Source organism: Daphnia magna, linkage group LG7, assembly GCF_020631705.1.
Source record: "Daphnia magna isolate NIES linkage group LG7, ASM2063170v1.1, whole genome shotgun sequence".
Lineage (NCBI taxonomy): Eukaryota > Metazoa > Arthropoda > Branchiopoda > Diplostraca > Daphniidae > Daphnia > Daphnia magna.
Window position 1 is genome coordinate 304,576 of NC_059188.1, and position 20,655 is coordinate 325,230.

Below are 20,655 nucleotides of genomic sequence, written 5' to 3' on the forward strand. Positions count from 1 at the left end.
CTTTCAAAGAATTTTTCTTTTCTTTGTTTTTTCAACTTGCATTTCGAAAAATTGGCACATTCCGACCTGGAAAGTCCCGCCCATTCGCAGATAAAGGCACACAGCTTTAGATTTTCACAACGTGCCAACGTGGTGTTTGCTGCTGCCATGGCAGCCATGCTGCTGCTGCAACATCCCCGGAAGACATACGATTAAAAGGTTTCGTTATCAAACCTTACTTAGTTATTAATTCTGTATAAAAGATTTGTGATCTATTTCGATCATTCTAGGCAACATTAAACCAACGATAGATTCACTGGAAACAGATGGGAAAAAAGAAATGACAGAACACATGTTCCACGCTGCTGGGACTCGGTAACTGGCTTTAAGTTTGAGCTTACATAGATCACAGCAAACGAAACAAAAAGTTCGTTCCCAAGTTTCTTGTCAAGAAACATTCGTAAGATAGTTTTGTTCTGCCCTATAACAATGCTGTGCATGTGCAGCAGGATCCACTTACTTTTGGCTTGCAGTAATGTAGTTAAAACAAAACCAATAACCAGTTTAAGATGAAAAAGCTTTTGTTTTCTGCTTTTTTAATCTGTACCCTGCATAATTACTTTTAATTTGTTTTGGATAGAATATCAATTTGTCAAGTCTCCTGTATCACTGATCAATACGAAGACCAATAGTATTAAGGACACTTAACTAAGGATGCTCAAGTTATCAGACGATGTAAATTTTTAGTAATTAATATTTTATGTCTGTCAAATAGATATCTGAAAGCTGTCTGCAAAATTCGCGGCAAACAGAAACTATGATAAAACGGAAAACACTGGAATTCCGGCAGAATTTGATGTGTTAATGGTATCTTCAATCCAAGACGAGTAAGAGCTAATCCTCGTGTATCCGCTGGGATGACCTTTTTGCAGCCTCGATCCGATCCAAAAGAGATGATTCCAATCTGCTTCCACGTCCCATCCGGCTGTTGGAAATTCATGGGGCCGCCACTGTCACCCTGGGTTAGTGAATGTCCCCAAAGGATTTACATTGCATGATGTGTTCTTATATTATAGAGTATTAAACCTACTATGCAAGTTCCACTGCTATTGGCTCCGCTAGTGCAAATAATTGCGTCCATGATGTTGCTGCCGTAAGTGAGACGGCATTTATCATTAGAAATAACTGGAACTGTCATCTTGTGAAGTACAGGACTCATGGTAGGACTGCCTAGATGGTCATGTATTGCATTGTTATTTTAATATTCTTATTATTTACAAATAAAACTATTACCATCATACGTAATACCCCATCCGGTAACAGTGACGTGACTATTGACATAATCCGGCTCGCTTGAACTCGCTACTCAAACGGGACTGATATATTTTGTGGTAACAAATAATCCCCATTGTTTTTCGTTAGTTGTTATGCAGACGAGCTAATGAAACTTTTACTTTTACAGCAAATTATCTTTACCCGAGAATTTGACAGAGGATTTCAGTTTAATTAGAGCAATGTCTCCAACCTGCATAGTGGGATTCCAGTCAGGGTGGACGAAATTCTCACTGCTCGAGTATGATTTCTGGTTGTCTTCTGACACCTTGCGATCGTGTTTGCCCAGGTATGTCAACGTAATTCACCGCTTGTCTTTTAATGTCATCACAATGAAAATTAATCACTGATATTCTTAACAGGTCAATAAATCCTGAAAAGAGTAATGTCGTAAATACCCTGGTACGACGAGACAACGTGCAGCTGTGAGGATCCATTGGTCGGAAATCAAACTTCCTCCGCAGGCGTAAGCATTGCCTCCTTGCATCCCTACTTGGATGAAGGCTTGCCACAGAAGAACTCGTTGGCTATAACCTGTTCTCCTCCAGCAATCCTGTTGTTTTCCACGCCGGGCGATATCCGCTTGGTTTTAGCTACACCGCAGCCTGAAGACGTCTTACTGATTCTAGTGCTGCCATATACTGCCGGAGCCACAGCCACAAAGATGGTAACCAGAGTAAGGAGCCTCATGGGACAATGCGTTTGGTAAGTTCGACAATTCAATTGACTCACTAGACACAGCAATTCGTTCTGCAGACAATTCGATTTCTTTTGTTTTTAGGGCAATAGTTGTTCAGATATCCTGTGCGTTAAGTCTTGAGATGTGTCAAGTGGCTTTACAGGCACATTTGCAATCACAAACTAAATCGTTCGTGTGTTTTTTTTTTTATCTGTTGACATAGCAAAACACTTTATTTTGTGGTTCCCATCTGGTCTCTTTTCAAATAAGTTATCGATAGAGTAGATTGACGTAGTAGATAAGAAACAAAGTTGCATCTTAGTCCAGTAAACAATAAACTAGTCACTGTAATCATTACAAAATGAAATGTGTCACTATGGCGCAAATCAACATTTCCATGATTTCGTCTTTTGATGATTAATAAGTCTTCAAGTGGTCCTTAAAAGAGCTCAACTTATATCTTAGGTAATTTTTAAAAATGTTATTGAACGGCTTCATGTATTGTTTTTTGAATGATAGGGCCAATGACCGTAGTAGTTTATTGGTTGTACAGTATTTCGAAACACAGAGGTGATTTATCGGTTAGAAAATGTAATCGAAATTTGTTTCCAATTATTCTGCAGATGTTGTACGTTTTTCCGTTAACTTCCACGTACAACAAATTATCGATATGACCGATGATGCAGTTTTAAAACATTGACATAAAGAGGCTCTTGTTCTTTTCATTTTGTTTAATTTGCATTGTGGAAAGGTTCAGCAGTTTAGCAAACATTCGGTTGATCCAAGTGCAATTCGTTCTCTGGCGATGTTACAGAAAAATATAATTCATGAGCATATTTGTTGTGAAACAAACGATGATGCTTTTGTGGCAACGATCCCGTTGACGATTACAGCTAAAATGCCGCTGATGATCATTAAGGAATCGATGGCAGCTCTGTCACCTGGAAAATTTACGTATGTATCGAAAATAAAAATTCACATTAATACGTCTGAATTATTTTGTTAATAGGATCGATAATTGGTAGTATATCAGAGACGATCAATAGCTTACAAATTTTGGTCAAACCGCAATTAGCTATCGCTTCCTGATAGCTACTAATTCTCCACGAAAAAAGTCCTATTAACGTGATACCAATCAACACGGCGACGACTGCCATTCCAGTGACGGCTTCACTCGATTTAAACCTACACGTAAAAGCAGTTGATCATTTATGAGTATTTTTCTTCAAGTAATGTGTATCTGAAATCATATATTGACTTTTTCTTGATCAGGAGCACACCGAAGATGACTAGGTAAATTCCTCCCCAGAGGATAATCCATATTATGATAAATGGAACCCATTCTAAATAAATGAATAATGCCGCTATCTGTGGATAAATTAATTGACTTCCTGAGGAATAAAAGTACAACATCAAATTACCTGCAAACTGAACGCTAGAAGACCCGCAAGCACATTGGTAACACACAGAATTTTGTTCATGTTTTCACACAAAAATTTATCGTATTAAGGAAGAAACGAATTCAAGTTTTAAACCGCCAATTAGGTTCGGTTTCGTGACTTTTTAAATAATGCCTACCGAAAACACGACTTGTATAGTGTGGTGTGAGAACGAAACTTGATATATATTGAGATAGACCTAAGTATTATCCGATAACCACTGAACGTAACATGTTGTTTTATTTTTAGATTAGCGTCACTTAGCCATGATGAAACAAAATCGTCTTAATTCCGAATGCCAGTTGAAGCAATATGGAATGCCATCCAAGCGTTCAACGACCAGTGCCACTGATAAAGGAAATGCTTAAGTGTCAAAGTGTCTTCTCTTACTAATCAACTGTAAAAGGCCAGTACGTTTGCACACAATCGGATTTAAGAGGCATGTCGAATGAATCATCCCCATTGCGGTGGCGCCACTGTTTTTCCGGTATGTTGCTATGTTCTACACGTCAATATTTGATTCATGTCATAGGTGAGAGAGTGATCTTAGTTCGCTTAAAAATGCCTGTACACATTCTCGATGTTTTAGTAATATTTTTTTCGTTTCTTTTATATGTAGTACAAGGTAAACATTCATGTTCCAAATGTTTTAAGCAAAGACGTTAGTCATAGGAGGAGCTTTTGAAGCTATAAATATGTTGAGAATGACAACCAGACCTCCGCTGCAAATCATCAACGAGTCGATGGCTACTCGGCCACCTATTTCAAAAGAGAAGGTCAGTTAAAATCCCTCCTGCAGTGTAACCAAAGTATAGAATCATTTACTTACATAATCCAATTTCGTTACTAAATAGAAACCATTCACATCTATCGATAAACTCGCTGTACGAGCTTACGTTCCAAGCGTGCAACCCAATTAATGTGAATCCAATCAACATGGAATAGACTGCCAGAGCTTTGATGGTACCAGTATTCAGCCTACGTGTACAAAATTTATGGGAAATTTGCGCTATTGCGGTTATCAACGGTATCAGTAAATTAACAGGTTTTCATTCGTTTTTGCAGCAAAGAAGCAAACAGGACGAGAAAGGCTCCACCCCAGATACCCGTACAAACCAAATCCGGGATGAAGGTTGCATCACTAACTGCTAGTGCTGCAATCTGTGTGGGTAGTGTGGGTACCAAACTTTTATAAGCTGAGATGCAACCAATAGCATCAAATATGGCAAGAAAATTCAAAGTTCAGTATTAAAGATCAAGCACTGGATTACGAACAATGCCAACCAATTGCATGTTAAATAACAAATGTTTTATTTCATTCTATTTGGTTCAGGTTGACCTAAGCTGCAATTAAAATCAAAATGTAAAATCAAGGTGTTTTTTGTTTAAGAGCCCAAGTCCACATTTGTGTTATCCGAAAAAATGTTAAGGATTCAAAATCGTACATAATTTCAATCCATAGACTATCGTGGGAATCAACTTGCAATTGTGGAGTAATCCTTGATTGCTTCTAAGGCTCTTTGAGTAAGAAATCAGTAGCGTGATACCAATCAACGAAGCCTTCACTGCCATTCCAATGATGATTCTCTTGGTTTTCAGCCTGTAAACATAGTTTGTGTAAAACAACATAGCACTTACAGGCTTTAAGATGCTCACGTGAAACTCACTTTTTACTGATGAGAAAAAGAGCAAATACGACCAGGAAGATTGCTCCCCAGATCTCTACAGAAGCACCGCTTGAAGCCGTGAAGCCTAAGATGACGAAAAGACCCAAGAATAGGTTACTTATTGCAAGAACAGTCTCCATATGAAGAAAATGATCAGATCTGTGCAGAAATCTGTCAATTCATTCATCGAACGGAAATGGGTGTTCTGTAAGTGCCATTCCCAAACTGAAAAACGAATCTATACTGTGTATGGTATGTAGACTAATGAGCTCATAGATGAAAGGAAGTGAATCAGCTAAAGTGATAACGAGAAGGTCGTGAGTACTGTAAAGTCAGCATGATGTTAAATCGCTGATAAGGAGGAAAACAAAACCAGAAAGGTAAAATAATCACGCGCGAAAAGTAAAGAATTGGCGCCAACCACCAGGTGGCTTCCGGGGTTCTCGCAACTTGTTCGAGCAATTCAACTTGTGAAATTTTGTAGTCCACAGACTCTACACGAGAACGTGTAAAGTAAATCATTATTTGATTTGTTTGAAAGGTAAGCATAAAGAAATTTTAAAAGCAACATGAAAAGAGAAAGGAACAGTCTGATAACCATTGTTTTATCAGAGAGCTCTTATTATACTGGTATCAGGTCAAGATGACTTTGCCCATTACTCTAAATAACGAAATTCCAAAGTCTTTTTTGGTCTAATTGCTTGGACAGTTATTGCTGTTTCTATGCTTGGTGTAGATTATGAAGTTTATGAGCCTGTTTTGTGACAAACTAAAATGTTGTGTAATAATTTCAAGAGAAAATTCAAGCATTGCCCAGTGTAGACGTCAAAAGATTTCTTAGAGTGTATTTTGATGCTAAATTTCTATTATACATTTATCTTTACAGGCACTGCAAGGTTTCGATGTATTCTTGACAATGAATATATATTTAGTAAACAGAAGTCAAATGCAATACTAAAGGCACAAACAATTCAGGCAGTTTAAGGTATGTTACACTAAACAGAAATTATGACTGGAACTCGAATGATTTCTAATTGTCTCCCACTAACTAGAGAGACGTTTCAATGGGTGTAGAACTACCACTAGAAGGGGTGGACGACCCACGACGTGAGTTTGTTTGAAAAGATAAATGTCTACGGACACTAGCTGCATTGCTGCTGGTAGCTGACGAAACGGTGGCTGTATCGTCATCTGCCGCAGCCAGTTCTTCCTCACTTCGACCCTCTGCAATGGTGGAGGACAACACGTCCGTTCGTGGACTGTAGTGCGGATGAAATCGGTTATTGCGTTGCTGTTGCTGCTGACTAAGCCTACTGGCAATGTAGCTCACTCTAGCACTACGACGAATCAAATTCTCCAGTGCCGGATGTTTCGTCACTGGACTAATATCAGGAGAAATGGGCGGCCCTCCTTTGTTCGCGACTATTCCGGCCGGTGGAGGTTGGGTAGCTTTGAGTTGCTCTACGGCCGAAATCTTTTTATTAGACGCCGGATGATGGAGCTGCTGGAGCAGCTTTCGTTTGAAATCAGAAATGGTGGTTCGTTTGACCAATCCGATAGAATGTACAACCATTTTGGGTTGTGGTGATGAGGAAGCAAGTGCTGCAGCATCTGAGGGTCGGAACGGCCAAGGACCGGGACGGATATCCACGGAATCGTTCAAGCTGGACGTGGAAAAGGAACCATCGAGCGAACAAGAGGAAAACGAAGGTGTTGGCGATGATCCTCCTCGTTGTTGCTGATGCTGTTGATGCTGTTGATGCTGTTGATGCTGTTGATGCTGTTGATGCTGTTGATGCTGTTGATGCTGTTGATGCTGTTGATGCTGGACAGTACTGGGAGACCCAGACGCCGTTGAAGAGCTGAAAGAATTGGAACGTTTGACGGAAAATTCCAGAAACCCGCCTTCTTCTGGGCTTTCTCTTCCGCTATTTCTGGCTGCCATTGCTGCTGTTTTCGACGGAGATGGCAGTGTGCTAGTTCTCCTTTCGTTATTTCCAGAGTTTGGGCTTGGCAAATACTGATTGTTTTCCGGTTCGAATGAAGAGCGTCTTCCAGTCAAGGAGGCATAATAATCAGCCACCGTTTTGAATCGAGCCGGAAGCGAATTGTAGCGCAAATCTTTTCGTTGAAATTCTGCCGATGCTGACGTGTTAGACAGCTGGGCCAAAGGCAATGCGGACATCCTGGGCGGAGGTGACAAAGACTGATAGCCCGGAAGAGGTGAAGCGTCGTTCAATTTCGAACTAGTTCCGGCACCATCTCCATCTATTGGTAAATTTTGTTAAAATATTGCATTTCTTTCAACGTTTGTTTTTTTGTTCCTTTAATTTGAAGTAAAAAACCATTTTCGACAAGGCCGGATTTCCTGACCAATAAGAAATCGATGTTTAAAAAAAAACTAAGGCCGTTTATTAGCCAAAAACAAAATTTTTTTTTTCGTACGAAAAAAAAAAAAAAAGATAAAATTTGAAAAAAATACAGGAAGAAAGTTTTCCGGCCTGGTCGAGTTGGTTTTCCACGACTTTTCTGTAAAAGCTTTAGCTTTAACGGTAATGGTAGTTTAAATTAATAAACCGATTAATTGATTAATCATATTAATCGATTTTAGAAAAACCAACATTGAAAATAGAGGAGCTGCAAGAATGATTTGTCATGGAACGAAGCCCTGAAAAATCCAACTCTAAGTCAGTGAATAAAAAGGGATGCAAACGAAATCACGAGCAAAACGATAAGCGGAATGGGTGCGGTGCAATAATAGAAGCCAGGCCGTGAAACAGTGTGAAAATAAGAAAAGAAAAGCAAACACAAACTTCCAAGGATTCGCTTCAGGCACAAAAGGTAAAAAACAAAACAAATTGTCGTGCAGTGTGAGAAAAGAAAAACAAAACGAAACGCATAACATTATGGCATGGCAGGAAGAAAGCCAACGAAATTACAAACATCAAAACGATAACGTGAGGTGAGGTAATACTGGGATCAAATGTGGCAAGCCATTATTTAGGAAATTCTAATTTTTCGTTTTTTTTGTTTTTTTTTAAATTATTGTTTCAGACCCATTTGGCAACCCCCTCCGGCTAAAGCATTTCTGCAATTACCAAATGTCAGTGTTGTTGTTTCTGCGATTACCTGGAGTGACGTTGAAGAAGCTAGGCCGATCCTGGGCATTGGTCGGTGGACGGACGACTGGACTGGGTGGCGGGACACTGTTGAATCCACCGGATTTCTTGTGCTGTTGACTCGTCATGGAAATGTCCAAGCCACTGCCGCCACTCGAATTGAGGCTGCTGACACTGCCGCTCTTGTTGTTGTTGTTGTTTTGATTGGCCGGCGGTGAAAAGATTTTCGGATTGACCAAGAGTCGAGGACCACCGTAAATCCGCCGCCCGGCCGCATTGGGATTATTAATTCCATTAGTAGGCTTGACCAGGAGTGGGCTGGATGTCATCATTGCTGGACTGGATACTTGCCGATTGTAGAATTGCCTACTAGGTCGTGCACTGGAATTTGCCTGGACAGCAGTGAATCCCGGATTGGAGATTTGCTTCACCAACATGGGACTCTTGATTGCGTAATTCATTGGCTGGGCAGTGGTAGAAGATCGGCTATTGGGCCATCCGTTGGGTCTGTCGGTCAAGTGTCCCGAAATGAATTGGCCCGTTCCAGCGGGTGATCCAGAGCCATGCATTTAATCTTCTAGATATAAACGACGCTACGTCGGAAATCAACGTGGGATTTCACACCTTTGAGGTTCCTCGTATAGAATCCGGGAATCGACGCCGATTCGGTAAGTCCATTACTTTCAAAATAATAAGGGTATTCGAGTTTTACACGCACCATGGCATTGGTATAGGTCTTGTGAAATCATGTTTACGTGATTGTGATATCACATTAGGGTATTTGCTCTTGTCTTTTTATTTTTTGGATTTTGACTTTTAATTTAAGCGTTGCACAAGCTTTAAGCACTTTCGTGCATGATTGTTCCTCTTGATTGGAAGTTTTTCTTCGTCGTGCCTTCATCCATTGTTAGTTTTTTTAAAACAAAAGAAAGGCGTTGATGGTTGCAGCTTGCTTACTCATTTAAGGCTTAAGAATTTGAAGGATAAAAGCACAGTATCAGTTTACTTGTATTTGTTACATTCCTGCTGGATTCAAGTGAATTTTACACGACAAAATCATTGCGACCTTTTTATGCAAACGTCTTCTAAACTGATAGGCTCTCATTTTCAAAGCGATTCACTAGCCGATGCTACATGGGCTGTCGAAATAAATCTTCTTCGAGTTTCATACTGATGAAATGGCCAAATTCATTAAATTTTCGTGAGGAAAGAAAAAGGAAACCTAGTAACTCTTATTTTGACAGCGGCTCATTAACCAACGTTATTCGGACAATGGAAATATATCTTCCTGGAGTTGAAGAATGGCTTTGCTGAATAATTGGATTGATTGAATTGCATGGTATAATGAAAATATATCCCATGAAGACTTTGCGTCCACCGCAAGTCTAACGTCGCTGCCTTTATCAAGTGTTAAGATGTCATGGAGAAAGAAGCTTTTTTCTTCTTTACATGCTATACTACTGGCGTTATACCAAATATCTGAGTTTTGGAATTGTAAAACGATGGAAGTTATTATGATGTTACATTGGCCGTAAAAAGTGAAGAAATATTTTCCCGGCGTAGGAGCCCTGATTATATGATACATATAGTTTATGTCGAAAAAAGGAGACCTAAAACCTGAAGTCTCTTTAATTGTGCTGGCTGGTTTTGGTTTTGTTTCATTATATACGTGGAAAGATTTGACGTCAATGTAACCCAACCGTTTCTGTAGACCTGCAAGTTGTTGCGTGAAACCTTACATTTTCGACTGTTTAAAATCAAATAGAAGAAGTGTAGTGATACCTTTATCTTCATTACTTCCTTGATAGGTGAAATCGCAGTAGACACTTTCGAGATGTTTCTTTCCCATGACGGAATAAAATCCATTTCTTATGTGACCCATCAACCGTAGGTCTGCGCATGATTCGGGCATTCTTCCGATGGTCGATGGAGTGTTCATGTTTGCTGTTACAACACTGAACACTTACACTCCTGTCTTTGTTATGAAGTTGTCTAGTTAAGTAAATTACTTGTTAATGCTGTCAAATTTGCTGTGGCATGTAAAACCGTGGTGTTCATTTGCGCGAGATGATTTTCAGTTTGCTCTAGACGCTGCACAGTTTCTGTCGTATTTTCTGTTAAAAATGTAATAGCATAAATACGGCTCAATGAATATGACATTCATATTTGTGTTATAGAGTAGTCGAATGAAGTAAATTACTGGTTAATGCTGTCAAATTTGCCATGCCGTGAAACACCGTGGTGTTTATTCGCGCCACATGTTTTGCAGTTTCGTCTAAACGCTCCCGAATTTCTGACAATGCCATTTAGTTATTAGTTGATAGCGCATTTCTTGTAATCAAATGCCAAAATTACCTTTGACTTGGTCCTTGAGAATTTGCCACTCGTCGGTGGTAGTCAGCTCAGCGTTTTGCACGAAATTAATAGGAGTGGACAAGACAGCAGTCGTGTAACGAACACTGACTTTGCGATCCCTCAGCGATTGCGTGTCGTTTAGTCGAGACAAGTTGATTCTGCCAAGTGCCAACGGTTTTGGAGTGAATTTTTCGCCATTCCACACGACGTGGTCTTTGCTCTCGTAGTAGAACTTGTCTAGATCCTCTTTTGACGTCATCCCTTGATCAGCGAATTCTGTATTGAATTCCCCGCCTGCAGAAAACATCTCTGGAATATTTGCCTCGACTTTTCCCCCAACTTTGTTGGACTTTTGATAAGAATCCGCCATCTTTTTCTGATTTTCCGTGTCCAATTTGCTGTACATTTCGTTTAGTGTTTTGCTCGTCTTGTCTGGCCGGTAATTGTCTTCGTTCCAGAAAACGGATTCCCACATTTTGTCGCTCTGCTCTTTGATGGTTGTCCTCGAAGAGACGAGAAGGTTTTTCAGCACGTTGTAGACTTGCGATTCTGAATTTTGGGATACAACATCCGAGTCGTCGAAGCTTTCCACAAAAATGTTGGTGGCCGTTTCCATGACGAGTCGTTTCTCGTCGTTGGCCGTTAGGAAAACTTGATCTTTTTCATGGCCGAATCGCTGGAGAAGATCGTTGAACATTTGGCCGGAGACAATGTTATCAATTCGGATGGTCGTCTCCTTCGTCTTGGACGTCTGTGACGATAAACTGAAAAGCAATTTGAAGTGGTCGAATTGTTCGGGATTGGAGCGCATGTTGGCCGCCAGTTGATTACAGTCATTTATGTCGAAGCAAGACAAAGCGAACCAAAGGGACTTGTGCTGACGGCAGGGTTTCCAGTCGGTCGACAAGGTGTAGATGGTTGACGAGGACGTGCTGGCCAAAATCACATTTTCCAATGGAATGACTTGCACTTGGTGGCTATTGACTTTGTGACCGAGAACTTGGCCTAAATACTCGACGACTTTATTTTGAATTTCCTGGTTCCACATTTCGATTCAAAGCGCATTTCCGCCTTTTTCGTGACGTTGTTGAACGAACTGGTGGCTCCCTTGCTGTCCAGTAGAGCGATAGGAGCGTAAAAATATTTGTGGCGATTGGGAAGCGTAGTCGCTTTGTGATTGCCTGCGTGTTCGTAAATATCGACGCGAAAACTGCCGTGTTCCATGGAAACGAGCGTATCAGGAGAAATTTGCAATTTAGCCCATGACGAGGGAGATGTGGTGTCTGCTTGTCCGGTTTTAATGGACATCATGAACGTTACCAGTAATGAGATGCATCTTGAGAAGGGCGTCATTTTTTTTTATCATCTAAAACCGAACTGCGAAATATTCAAATGAAATCTAACGGTTAATTCCTTTTTAAATTAATTCTTACTCGATTTAAAGTTACCGCCAAATATTGATGGATGCTACCAAAACTGAACAATAATCCGCCAATCGAGCTTTAGTGGCAGGCCGTGGAGATGTACTACGCAGTAGTTGAGAAACGATACTGAAAAAATGTAAGACCCGCTGTGGTGTGGTCATTCGATGTTGCCTTTTATTACTGTTCGAGTTTCAGCTTTCGTAGGAACTTGTGTTGACACATGTTTTGCCAAACTGTGCGTCTGATATCAAGGCCAAAAAGTCTTGCCTTTATCAGTTATTGAATTTATGGATGTTAGTTTATTTAAGCACAGGGTCTCTCTGTGCGTTTGCAATCCGCCCTCTGTGGTCGTAAGCCAAATTGCTATTTTCATTCTTCATTTTGAATCGAATTTATTTTAAAATTTCATCTTTCGTTGTTTTTCTTGGCAATGGTAAAACGATGGGCAAGGCGTTTTGGCAGCAAGTAAATTCTAATGTTGCAGGGTTTTCAGTTGCGTGGCAGATTAAAATTGTTCATCTGTTGATCAGATAGGACTGGGAACTGGGACTATAAAAGGTCATTCGATCCGTCTCACCCTTGAACTGCTGTACTTGAACAACTGTAGTTGATGTTACAGTGTATGGCAAAACCTTTCGTTAGAACGGCGTTCTTGCAACGCTATTCGTTGATTTTTAGTCCGTTTTTTTAGTTTGCAGTTTGTCACCGGAGTCTTGCTTACCGTGTATTGCCATATGTTTTGCAGTTTACGTTTGCCGAGCATTGTAAAGAGGCAAAGAAAAAAGTATTTCAAACACACAGATGCTAAGGAGAGAGACTGGGTTCTTAATTATGCCACTGTTAAATGCTCAACAATGTGTTCACTTTCAATCGCTGTAAAGGATTGGTCTTGAATGAAAACGAACTCAAAGATGTGTAGCGTCGACGTTCCAGTAAATATCCTATTAGTCGGGCAAAATGAATTTGGAAGAAAAATCATTTTGTTCAAAACTCATTTTACCCGACTTTATATTAAGAACCCAGTCTCCCCTTGGCAGCTCTGCTTAAAAAGAAATTGAACGACGGATTCAAGAGGCTGGTTTAATCGGTGGCACATCTCGGATGGAAGCCAGCATTCACTGCATAACAAGTTTTCAGAAAATGATTATCTGGTTTCTTCATTTGCGCAGTAAAGCTTTAACGTAGATACCTCTTAATTTGCCTTTGGAATGGGGAACGTTCCTTTTAATATCTTTCATGTCGTGGAGTAATCTACCGTAATTGCACTGGGTGGTAGGTGTTTAATAAGTTTGCGACATCTGATTTAGGATAGGTTAGAGATGGCTCCGGGCCAGCTGACTGTTAAAAGCAGTCAGCTGGATTATTTTTCCCATTTTTCATTTCGAAAAACTCAAGGAACAGCAGCGCGGTATTAATAGCACAAGTGATCCATCACAAGTTCAAATTCAAGAAATAATTCTTCTTTTACAGAAACTGCTGAAAATTTGACAGACGCCCAATATGAAATTGCATCCCTGACAACAGATGTGGAGGGTAGTTAAATTGATATCTTCTGTCAGACGTTAAACAACAATCGAATGATACTTACAATTATGTGGAAGAACTGAAAGCCGGCTGGACAGCCACGGACATTGCTGTTGCTGATCTTATGAGGGATTTGAATGGTATAATTGATGGAGATTAATGAACTATTGAAAATTTTGATTGCATTTTTCTCATTGTAAATGGCACTTGACAGTTGCAAGAGAGGAAGCGTTGGCATCCAATGTCCGGATTGCGGAACTGGCATCGACATTGAATGGTAACTTTTCCTAAGTTAAATGTTATAGGTAACGAGGAGACAGAGGATGGTTACTAAAAATATTTCCTATAGTGGCTACGCTACTGAACTGGGACAGTTCAATAGGAGCAATGCCAGGATCCTGTGCGGATTTGAGGCGAATTGAACACGTCAAGAATGGAATTCACTTGGCTATGGGGGAGAAAGGCGTTGAAAGCGTTTATTGTGACTTTACTTCAGAAGGTAAAAGTTTCAATTTCTGTCTTTCAAACAGTTTATCTTGTAACTTAAATATTTATGTAGGAAAGAACCGTTGGATTGGATATGCTGATGTCAAAACGGCGCCGGTGTATTTCTCCGTGCAAAGAACTAGTCGATTTAACAAAACCAACGTTCCAATTCCATTTGATCTCGCGAAATCCGCTATCGGAAACGCCATGAATTTGACGTCGGGAATTTTCACTGCACCCAAAACGGGCACCTATTTTTTCATTTTCAACGGACTGGTTGAATTCGATGAAACCTCCAACGTCATCCCTTACCTGGCCGTTGGTCTTTTCCTCAACAAATCGGGTAACAGAATCGCCTTGGCTTTGACGGAAGAGGCTTACACTGTGAAAGACCAGTATAGAGGCCAACGTGCTCCATTGGCCCTTCAAACAACAATTCGGCTGCAAGAAGGAGATCAGGTTTGGTTGGAAATCTTGGCCCAATCACGGGAACGGTATCTCTCTTTGATAACACAAACAATCACTCGGCTTTCACTGGATGGCTGATGGAGGAAGAGATTTCATTGTGAACGTTGTCAATCCATTGATCAACAAGCTATTTATTTAGTTTTCCTTGAGAAATAATGTTGTGCCTTTATATTTCTGAAAAGAAATGAACCTTTTTTCGTTCTTTTATTCTCTGCATTCAAGTTGGTCGGTAATGTAACACACAGGGCTGTGGGTTTTTATTAATTTTTAATCCACCTGAAATAGATTCAAATTGCCATGATAACTGGCAAAAATCACCAAATTTCCCCTTTTCTTTTGGCGTAAAGAGACTATTCTTTACACTTTTTGGGTACCTCAAACTAATTTCAATTAACCGTTCATGTTTTAGTATTACATGTCTGTATTTCCCCCGTGTATGATTATTCAATTGTGATTATCAAATATATGCTGGCGGCCATTTAATATGTCTTATAAATTGGGTATAGTGGGAAGTCATGCTATGTTGCCTTTCAAAGAATTTTTCTTTTCTTTGTTTTTTCAACTTGCATTTCGAAAAATTGGCACATTCCGACCTGGAAAGTCCCGCCCATTCGCAGATAAAGGCACACAGCTTTAGATTTTCACAACGTGCCAACGTGGTGTTTGCTGCTGCCATGGCAGCCATGCTGCTGCTGCAACATCCCCGGAAGACATACGATTAAAAGGTTTCGTTATCAAACCTTACTTAGTTATTAATTCTGTATAAAAGATTTGTGATCTATTTCGATCATTCTAGGCAACATTAAACCAACGATAGATTCACTGGAAACAGATGGGAAAAAGAAATGACAGAACACATGTTCCACGCTGCTGGGACTCGGTAACTGGCTTTAAGTTTGAGCTTACATAGATCACAGCAAACGAAACAAAAGTTCGTTCCCAAGTTTCTTGTCAAGAAACATTCGTAAGATAGTTTTGTTCTGCCCTATAACAATGCTGTGCATGTGCAGCAGGATCCACTTACTTTTGGCTTGCAGTAATGTAGTTAAAACAAAACCAATAACCAGTTTAAGATGAAAAAGCTTTTGTTTTCTGCTTTTTTAATCTGTACCCTGCATAATTACTTTTAATTTGTTTTGGATAGAATATCAATTTGTCAAGTCTCCTGTATCACTGATCAATACGAAGACCAATAGTATTAAGGACACTTAACTAAGGATGCTCAAGTTATCAGACGATGTAAATTTTTAGTAATTAATATTTTATGTCTGTCAAATAGATATCTGAAAGCTGTCTGCAAAATTCGCGGCAAACAGAAACTATGATAAAACGGAAAACACTGGAATTCCGGCAGAATTTGATGTGTTAATGGTATCTTCAATCCAAGACGAGTAAGAGCTAATCCTCGTGTATCCGCTGGGATGACCTTTTTTGCAGCCTCGATCCGATCCAAAAGAGATGATTCCAATCTGCTTCCACGTCCCATCCGGCTGTTGGAAATTCATGGGGCCGCCACTGTCACCCTGGGTTAGTGAATGTCCCCAAAGGATTTACATTGCATGATGTGTTCTTATATTATAGAGTATTAAACCTACTATGCAAGTTCCACTGCTATTGGCTCCGCTAGTGCAAATAATTGCGTCCATGATGTTGCTGCCGTAAGTGAGACGGCATTTATCATTAGAAATAACTGGAACTGTCATCTTGTGAAGTACAGGACTCATGGTAGGACTGCCTAGATGGTCATGTATTGCATTGTTATTTTAATATTCTTATTATTTACAAATAAAACTATTACCATCATACGTAATACCCCATCCGGTAACAGTGACGTGACTATTGACATAATCCGGCTCGCTTGAACTCGCTACTCAAACGGGACTGATATATTTTGTGGTAACAAATAATCCCCATTGTTTTTCGTTAGTTGTTATGCAGACGAGCTAATGAAACTTTTACTTTTTACAGCAAATTATCTTTACCCGAGAATTTGACAGAGGATTTCAGTTTAATTAGAGCAATGTCTCCAACCTGCATAGTGGGATTCCAGTCAGGGTGGACGAAATTCTCACTGCTCGAGTATGATTTCTGGTTGTCTTCTGACACCTTGCGATCGTGTTTGCCCAGGTATGTCAACGTAATTCACCGCTTGTCTTTTAATGTCATCACAATGAAAATTAATCACTGATATTCTTAACAGGTCAATAAATCCTGAAAAGAGTAATGTCGTAAATACCCTGGTACGACGAGACAACGTGCAGCTGTGAGGATCCATTGGTCGGAAATCAAACTTCCTCCGCAGGCGTAAGCATTGCCTCCTTGCATCCCTACTTGGATGAAGGCTTGCCACAGAAGAACTCGTTGGCTATAACCTGTTCTCCTCCAGCAATCCTGTTGTTTTCCACGCCGGGCGATATCCGCTTGGTTTTAGCTACACCGCAGCCTGAAGACGTCTTACTGATTCTAGTGCTGCCATATACTGCCGGAGCCACAGCCACAAAGATGGTAACCAGAGTAAGGAGCCTCATGGGACAATGCGTTTGGTAAGTTCGACAATTCAATTGACTCACTAGACACAGCAATTCGTTCTGCAGACAATTCGATTTCTTTTGTTTTTAGGGCAATAGTTGTTCAGATATCCTGTGCGTTAAGTCTTGAGATGTGTCAAGTGGCTTTACAGGCACATTTGCAATCACAAACTAAATCGTTCGTGTGTTTTTTTTTTATCTGTTGACATAGCAAAACACTTTATTTTGTGGTTCCCATCTGGTCTCTTTTCAAATAAGTTATCGATAGAGTAGATTGACGTAGTAGATAAGAAACAAAGTTGCATCTTAGTCCAGTAAACAATAAACTAGTCACTGTAATCATTACAAAATGAAATGTGTCACTATGGCGCAAATCAACATTTCCATGATTTCGTCTTTTGATGATTAATAAGTCTTCAAGTGGTCCTTAAAAGAGCTCAACTTATATCTTAGGTAATTTTTAAAAATGTTATTGAACGGCTTCATGTATTGTTTTTTGAATGATAGGGCCAATGACCGTAGTAGTTTATTGGTTGTACAGTATTTCGAAACACAGAGGTGATTTATCGGTTAGAAAATGTAATCGAAATTTGTTTCCAATTATTCTGCAGATGTTGTACGTTTTTCCGTTAACTTCCACGTACAACAAATTATCGATATGACCGATGATGCAGTTTTAAAACATTGACATAAAGAGGCTCTTGTTCTTTTCATTTTGTTTAATTTGCATTGTGGAAAGGTTCAGCAGTTTAGCAAACATTCGGTTGATCCAAGTGCAATTCGTTCTCTGGCGATGTTACAGAAAAATATAATTCATGAGCATATTTGTTGTGAAACAAACGATGATGCTTTTGTGGCAACGATCCCGTTGACGATTACAGCTAAAATGCCGCTGATGATCATTAAGGAATCGATGGCAGCTCTGTCACCTGGAAAATTTACGTATGTATCGAAAATAAAAATTCACATTAATACGTCTGAATTATTTTGTTAATAGGATCGATAATTGGTAGTATATCAGAGACGATCAATAGCTTACAAATTTTGGTCAAACCGCAATTAGCTATCGCTTCCTGATAGCTACTAATTCTCCACGAAAAAAGTCCTATTAACGTGATACCAATCAACACGGCGACGACTGCCATTCCAGTGACGGCATCACTCGATTTAAACCTACACGTAAAAGCAGTTGATCATTTTTGAGTATTTTTCTTCAAGTAATGTGTATCTGAAATCGTATATTGACTTTTTCTTGATCAGGAGCACACCGAAGATGACTAGGTAAATTCCTCCCCAGAGGATAATCCATATTATGATAAATGGAACCCATTCTAAATAAATGAATAATGCCGCTATCTGTGGATAAATTAATTGACTTCCTGAGGAATAAAAGTACAACATCAAATTACCTGCAAACTGAACGCTAGAAGACCCGCAAGCACATTGGTAACACACAGAATTTTGTTCATGTTTTCACACAAAAATTTATCGTATTAAGGAAGAAACGAATTCAAGTTTTAACCCGCCAATTAGGGTCGGTTTCGTGACTTTTTAAATAATGCCTACCGAAAACACGACTTGTATAGTGTGGTGTGAGAACGAAACTTGATATATATTGAGATAGACCTAAGTATTATCCGATAACCACTGAACGTAACATGTTGTTTTATTTTTAGATTAGCGTCACTTAGCCATGATGAAACAAAATCGTCTTAATTCCGAATGCCAGTTGAAGCCATATGGAATGCCAACCAAGCGTTCAACGACCAGTGCCACTGATAAAGGAAATGCTTAAGTGTCAAAGTGTCTTCTATTACTAATCAACTGTAAAAGGCCAGTACGTTTGCACGCAATCGGATTTAAGAGGCATGTCGAATGAATCATCCCCATTGCGGTGGCGCCACTGTTTTTCCGGTATGTTGCAATGTTCTACACGTCAATATTTGATTCATGTCATAGGTGAGAGAGTGATCTTAGTTCGCTTAAAAATGCCTGTACACATTCTCGATGTTTTAGTAATATTTTTTTCGTTTCTTTTATATGTAGTACAAGGTAAACATTCATGTTCCAAATGTTTTAAGCAAAGACGTTAGTCATAGGAGGAGCTTTTGAAGCTATAAATATGTTGAGAATGACAACCAGACCTCCGCTGCAAATCATCAACGAGTCGATGGCTACTCGGCCACCTATTTCAAAAGAGAAGGTCAGTTAAAATCCCTCCTGCAGTGTAACCAAAGTATAGAATCATTTACTTACATAATCCAATTTCGTTACTAAATTGAAACCATTCACATCTATCGATAAACTCGCTGTACGAGCTTACGTTCCAAGCGTGCAACCCAATTAATGTGAATCCAATCAACATGGAATAGACTGCCAGAGCTTTGATGGTACCAGTATTCAGCCTACGTGTACAAAATTTATGGGAAATTTGCGCTATTGCGGTTATCAACGGTATCAGTAAATTAACAGGTTTTCATTCGTTTTTGCAGCAAGAAGCAAACAGGACGAGAAAGGCTCCACCCCAGATACCCGTACAAACCAAATCCGGGATGAAGGTTGCATCACTAACTGCTAGTGCTGCAATCTGTGTGGGTAGTGTGGGTACCAAACGTTTATAAGCTGAGATGCAACCAATAGCATCAAATATGGCAAGAAAATTAAAAGTTCAGTAATAAAGATCAAGCACCGGATTACGAACAATGCCAACCAATTGCATGTTAAATAACAAATGTTTTATTTCATTCTATTTGGTTCAGGTTGACCTAAGCTGCAATTAAAATCAAAATGTAAAATCAAGGTGTTTTTTGTTTAAGAGCCCAAGTCCACATTTGTGTTATCCGAAAAAATATTAAGGATTCAAAATCGTACATAATTTCAATCCATAGACTATCGTGGGAATCAACTTGCAATTGTGGAGTAATCCTTGATTGCTTCTAAGGCTCTTTGAGTAAGAAATCAGTAGCGTGATACCAATCAACGAAGCCTTCACTGCCATTCCAATGATGATTCTCTTGGTTTTCAGCCTATAAACATAGTTTGTGTAAAACAACATAGCACTTACAGGCTTTAAGATGCTCACGTGAAACTCACTTTTTACTGATGAGAAAAAGAGCAAATACGACCAGGAAGATTGCTCCCCAGATCTCTACAGAAGCACCGCTTGAAGCCGTGAAGCCTAAGATGACGAAAAGACCCAAGAATAGGTTACTTATTGCAAGAACAGTCTCCATATGAAGAAAACGATCAGATCTGTGCAGAAATCTGTCAATTCATTCATCAAACGGAAATGGGTGTTCAGTAAGTGCCATTCCCAAACTGAAAAACGAATCTATACTGTGTATGGTATGTAGACTAATGAGCTCATAGATGAAAGGAAGTGAATCAGCTAAAGTGATAACGAGAAGGTCGTGAGTACTGTAAAGTCAGCATGATGTTAAATCGCTGAAATGGAGGAAAACAAAACCAGAAAGGTAAAATAATCACGCGCGAAAAGTAAAGAATTGGCGCCAACCACTAGGTGGCTTCCGGGGTTCTCGCAACGTGTTCGAGCAATTCAACTTGTGAAATTTTTTAGTCCACAGACTCTACACGAGAACGTGTAAAGTCAATCATTGTTTGATTTGTTTGAAAGGTAAGCATAAAGAAATTTTAA

General features: G+C 39.6%; 4 protein-coding genes and 2 long non-coding RNA genes across 17 annotated transcripts in view; 3 read left to right on the plus strand and 3 right to left on the minus strand.

Moving 5' to 3' along the window:
• The window catches only part of LOC116927040, a 37,241-nt gene extending 25,087 nt beyond the window's left edge, over positions 1-12,154 (minus strand). Inside the window, 6 exon segments of the mRNA XM_045176934.1 lie at positions 9,998-10,159; positions 10,225-10,329; positions 10,416-10,508; positions 10,571-11,626; positions 11,629-11,947; positions 12,004-12,154. Of these exon segments, the coding sequence (XP_045032869.1) occupies positions 9,998-10,159; positions 10,225-10,329; positions 10,416-10,508; positions 10,571-11,626; positions 11,629-11,923 (1,711 nt within the window). The 5' untranslated portion in view covers positions 11,924-11,947; positions 12,004-12,154.
• Positions 124-7,554, plus strand: LOC123474646. Its single transcript, XR_006649531.1, has 17 exons — positions 124-198; positions 270-354; positions 755-1,001; positions 1,056-1,199; positions 1,303-1,370; positions 1,442-1,600; positions 1,674-2,016; positions 2,093-2,944; positions 3,000-3,181; positions 3,263-3,448; positions 3,679-3,961; positions 4,049-4,205; positions 4,284-4,392; positions 4,495-5,637; positions 5,983-6,081; positions 6,149-7,370; positions 7,434-7,554. It is a non-coding gene; the product is annotated as an uncharacterized LOC123474646 (long non-coding RNA).
• On the minus strand, positions 5,925-8,784 carry LOC123474636 (probable nuclear hormone receptor HR38). The gene is made up of 2 exons (XM_045176936.1): positions 8,226-8,784; positions 5,925-7,364 (listed from the first exon to the last, which is right to left on the minus strand). Exons 1-2 carry the CDS (start codon positions 8,782-8,784, stop codon positions 6,145-6,147), a joined length of 1,779 nt encoding a protein of 592 aa, XP_045032871.1. The 3' UTR covers positions 5,925-6,144.
• LOC123474142 lies at positions 8,754-14,550 on the plus strand. The gene is made up of 6 exons (XM_045176022.1): positions 8,754-8,883; positions 13,465-13,527; positions 13,596-13,658; positions 13,733-13,795; positions 13,868-14,017; positions 14,078-14,550. The coding sequence occupies exons 3-6, from the start codon at positions 13,643-13,645 to the stop codon at positions 14,548-14,550; spliced, it is 702 nt and encodes a 233-aa protein (XP_045031957.1). The 5' UTR covers positions 8,754-8,883; positions 13,465-13,527; positions 13,596-13,642.
• A 508-nt stretch (positions 14,551-15,058) lies between these two features.
• LOC116927277 lies at positions 15,059-19,799 on the plus strand. 10 transcript variants are annotated; one of them, XR_006649537.1, is made up of 13 exons: positions 15,183-15,197; positions 15,269-15,352; positions 15,752-15,999; positions 16,054-16,197; positions 16,301-16,368; positions 16,441-16,599; positions 16,673-17,015; positions 17,092-17,942; positions 17,998-18,179; positions 18,261-18,446; positions 18,677-18,959; positions 19,047-19,390; positions 19,493-19,799. It is a non-coding gene; the product is annotated as an uncharacterized LOC116927277 (long non-coding RNA). The 10 variants fall into 10 exon arrangements; XR_006649540.1 differs by having other exon boundaries at positions 16,673-16,776; positions 16,859-17,015; positions 19,047-19,799; XR_006649533.1 differs by having other exon boundaries at positions 15,059-15,197; positions 19,047-19,799.
• On the minus strand, positions 17,468-20,352 carry LOC123474644. Of its 3 annotated transcripts, XR_006649526.1 has the most exons (5): positions 20,094-20,352; positions 18,410-20,026; positions 18,247-18,331; positions 18,040-18,173; positions 17,468-17,929 (listed from the first exon to the last, which is right to left on the minus strand). XR_006649526.1 is itself a non-coding variant. In XM_045176993.1 (4 exons), exons 1-4 carry the CDS (start codon positions 18,467-18,469, stop codon positions 17,814-17,816), a joined length of 420 nt encoding a protein of 139 aa, XP_045032928.1. In that variant the 5' UTR covers positions 18,470-18,682; the 3' UTR covers positions 17,468-17,813. The 3 variants fall into 3 exon arrangements, 1 of the variants encoding a protein (XP_045032928.1); XR_006649525.1 differs by having other exon boundaries at positions 18,040-18,356; positions 20,094-20,350; XM_045176993.1 differs by lacking the exon at positions 20,094-20,352 and having other exon boundaries at positions 18,247-18,356; positions 18,410-18,682.
• Between the last annotated feature and the right edge of the window lie 303 nt (positions 20,353-20,655).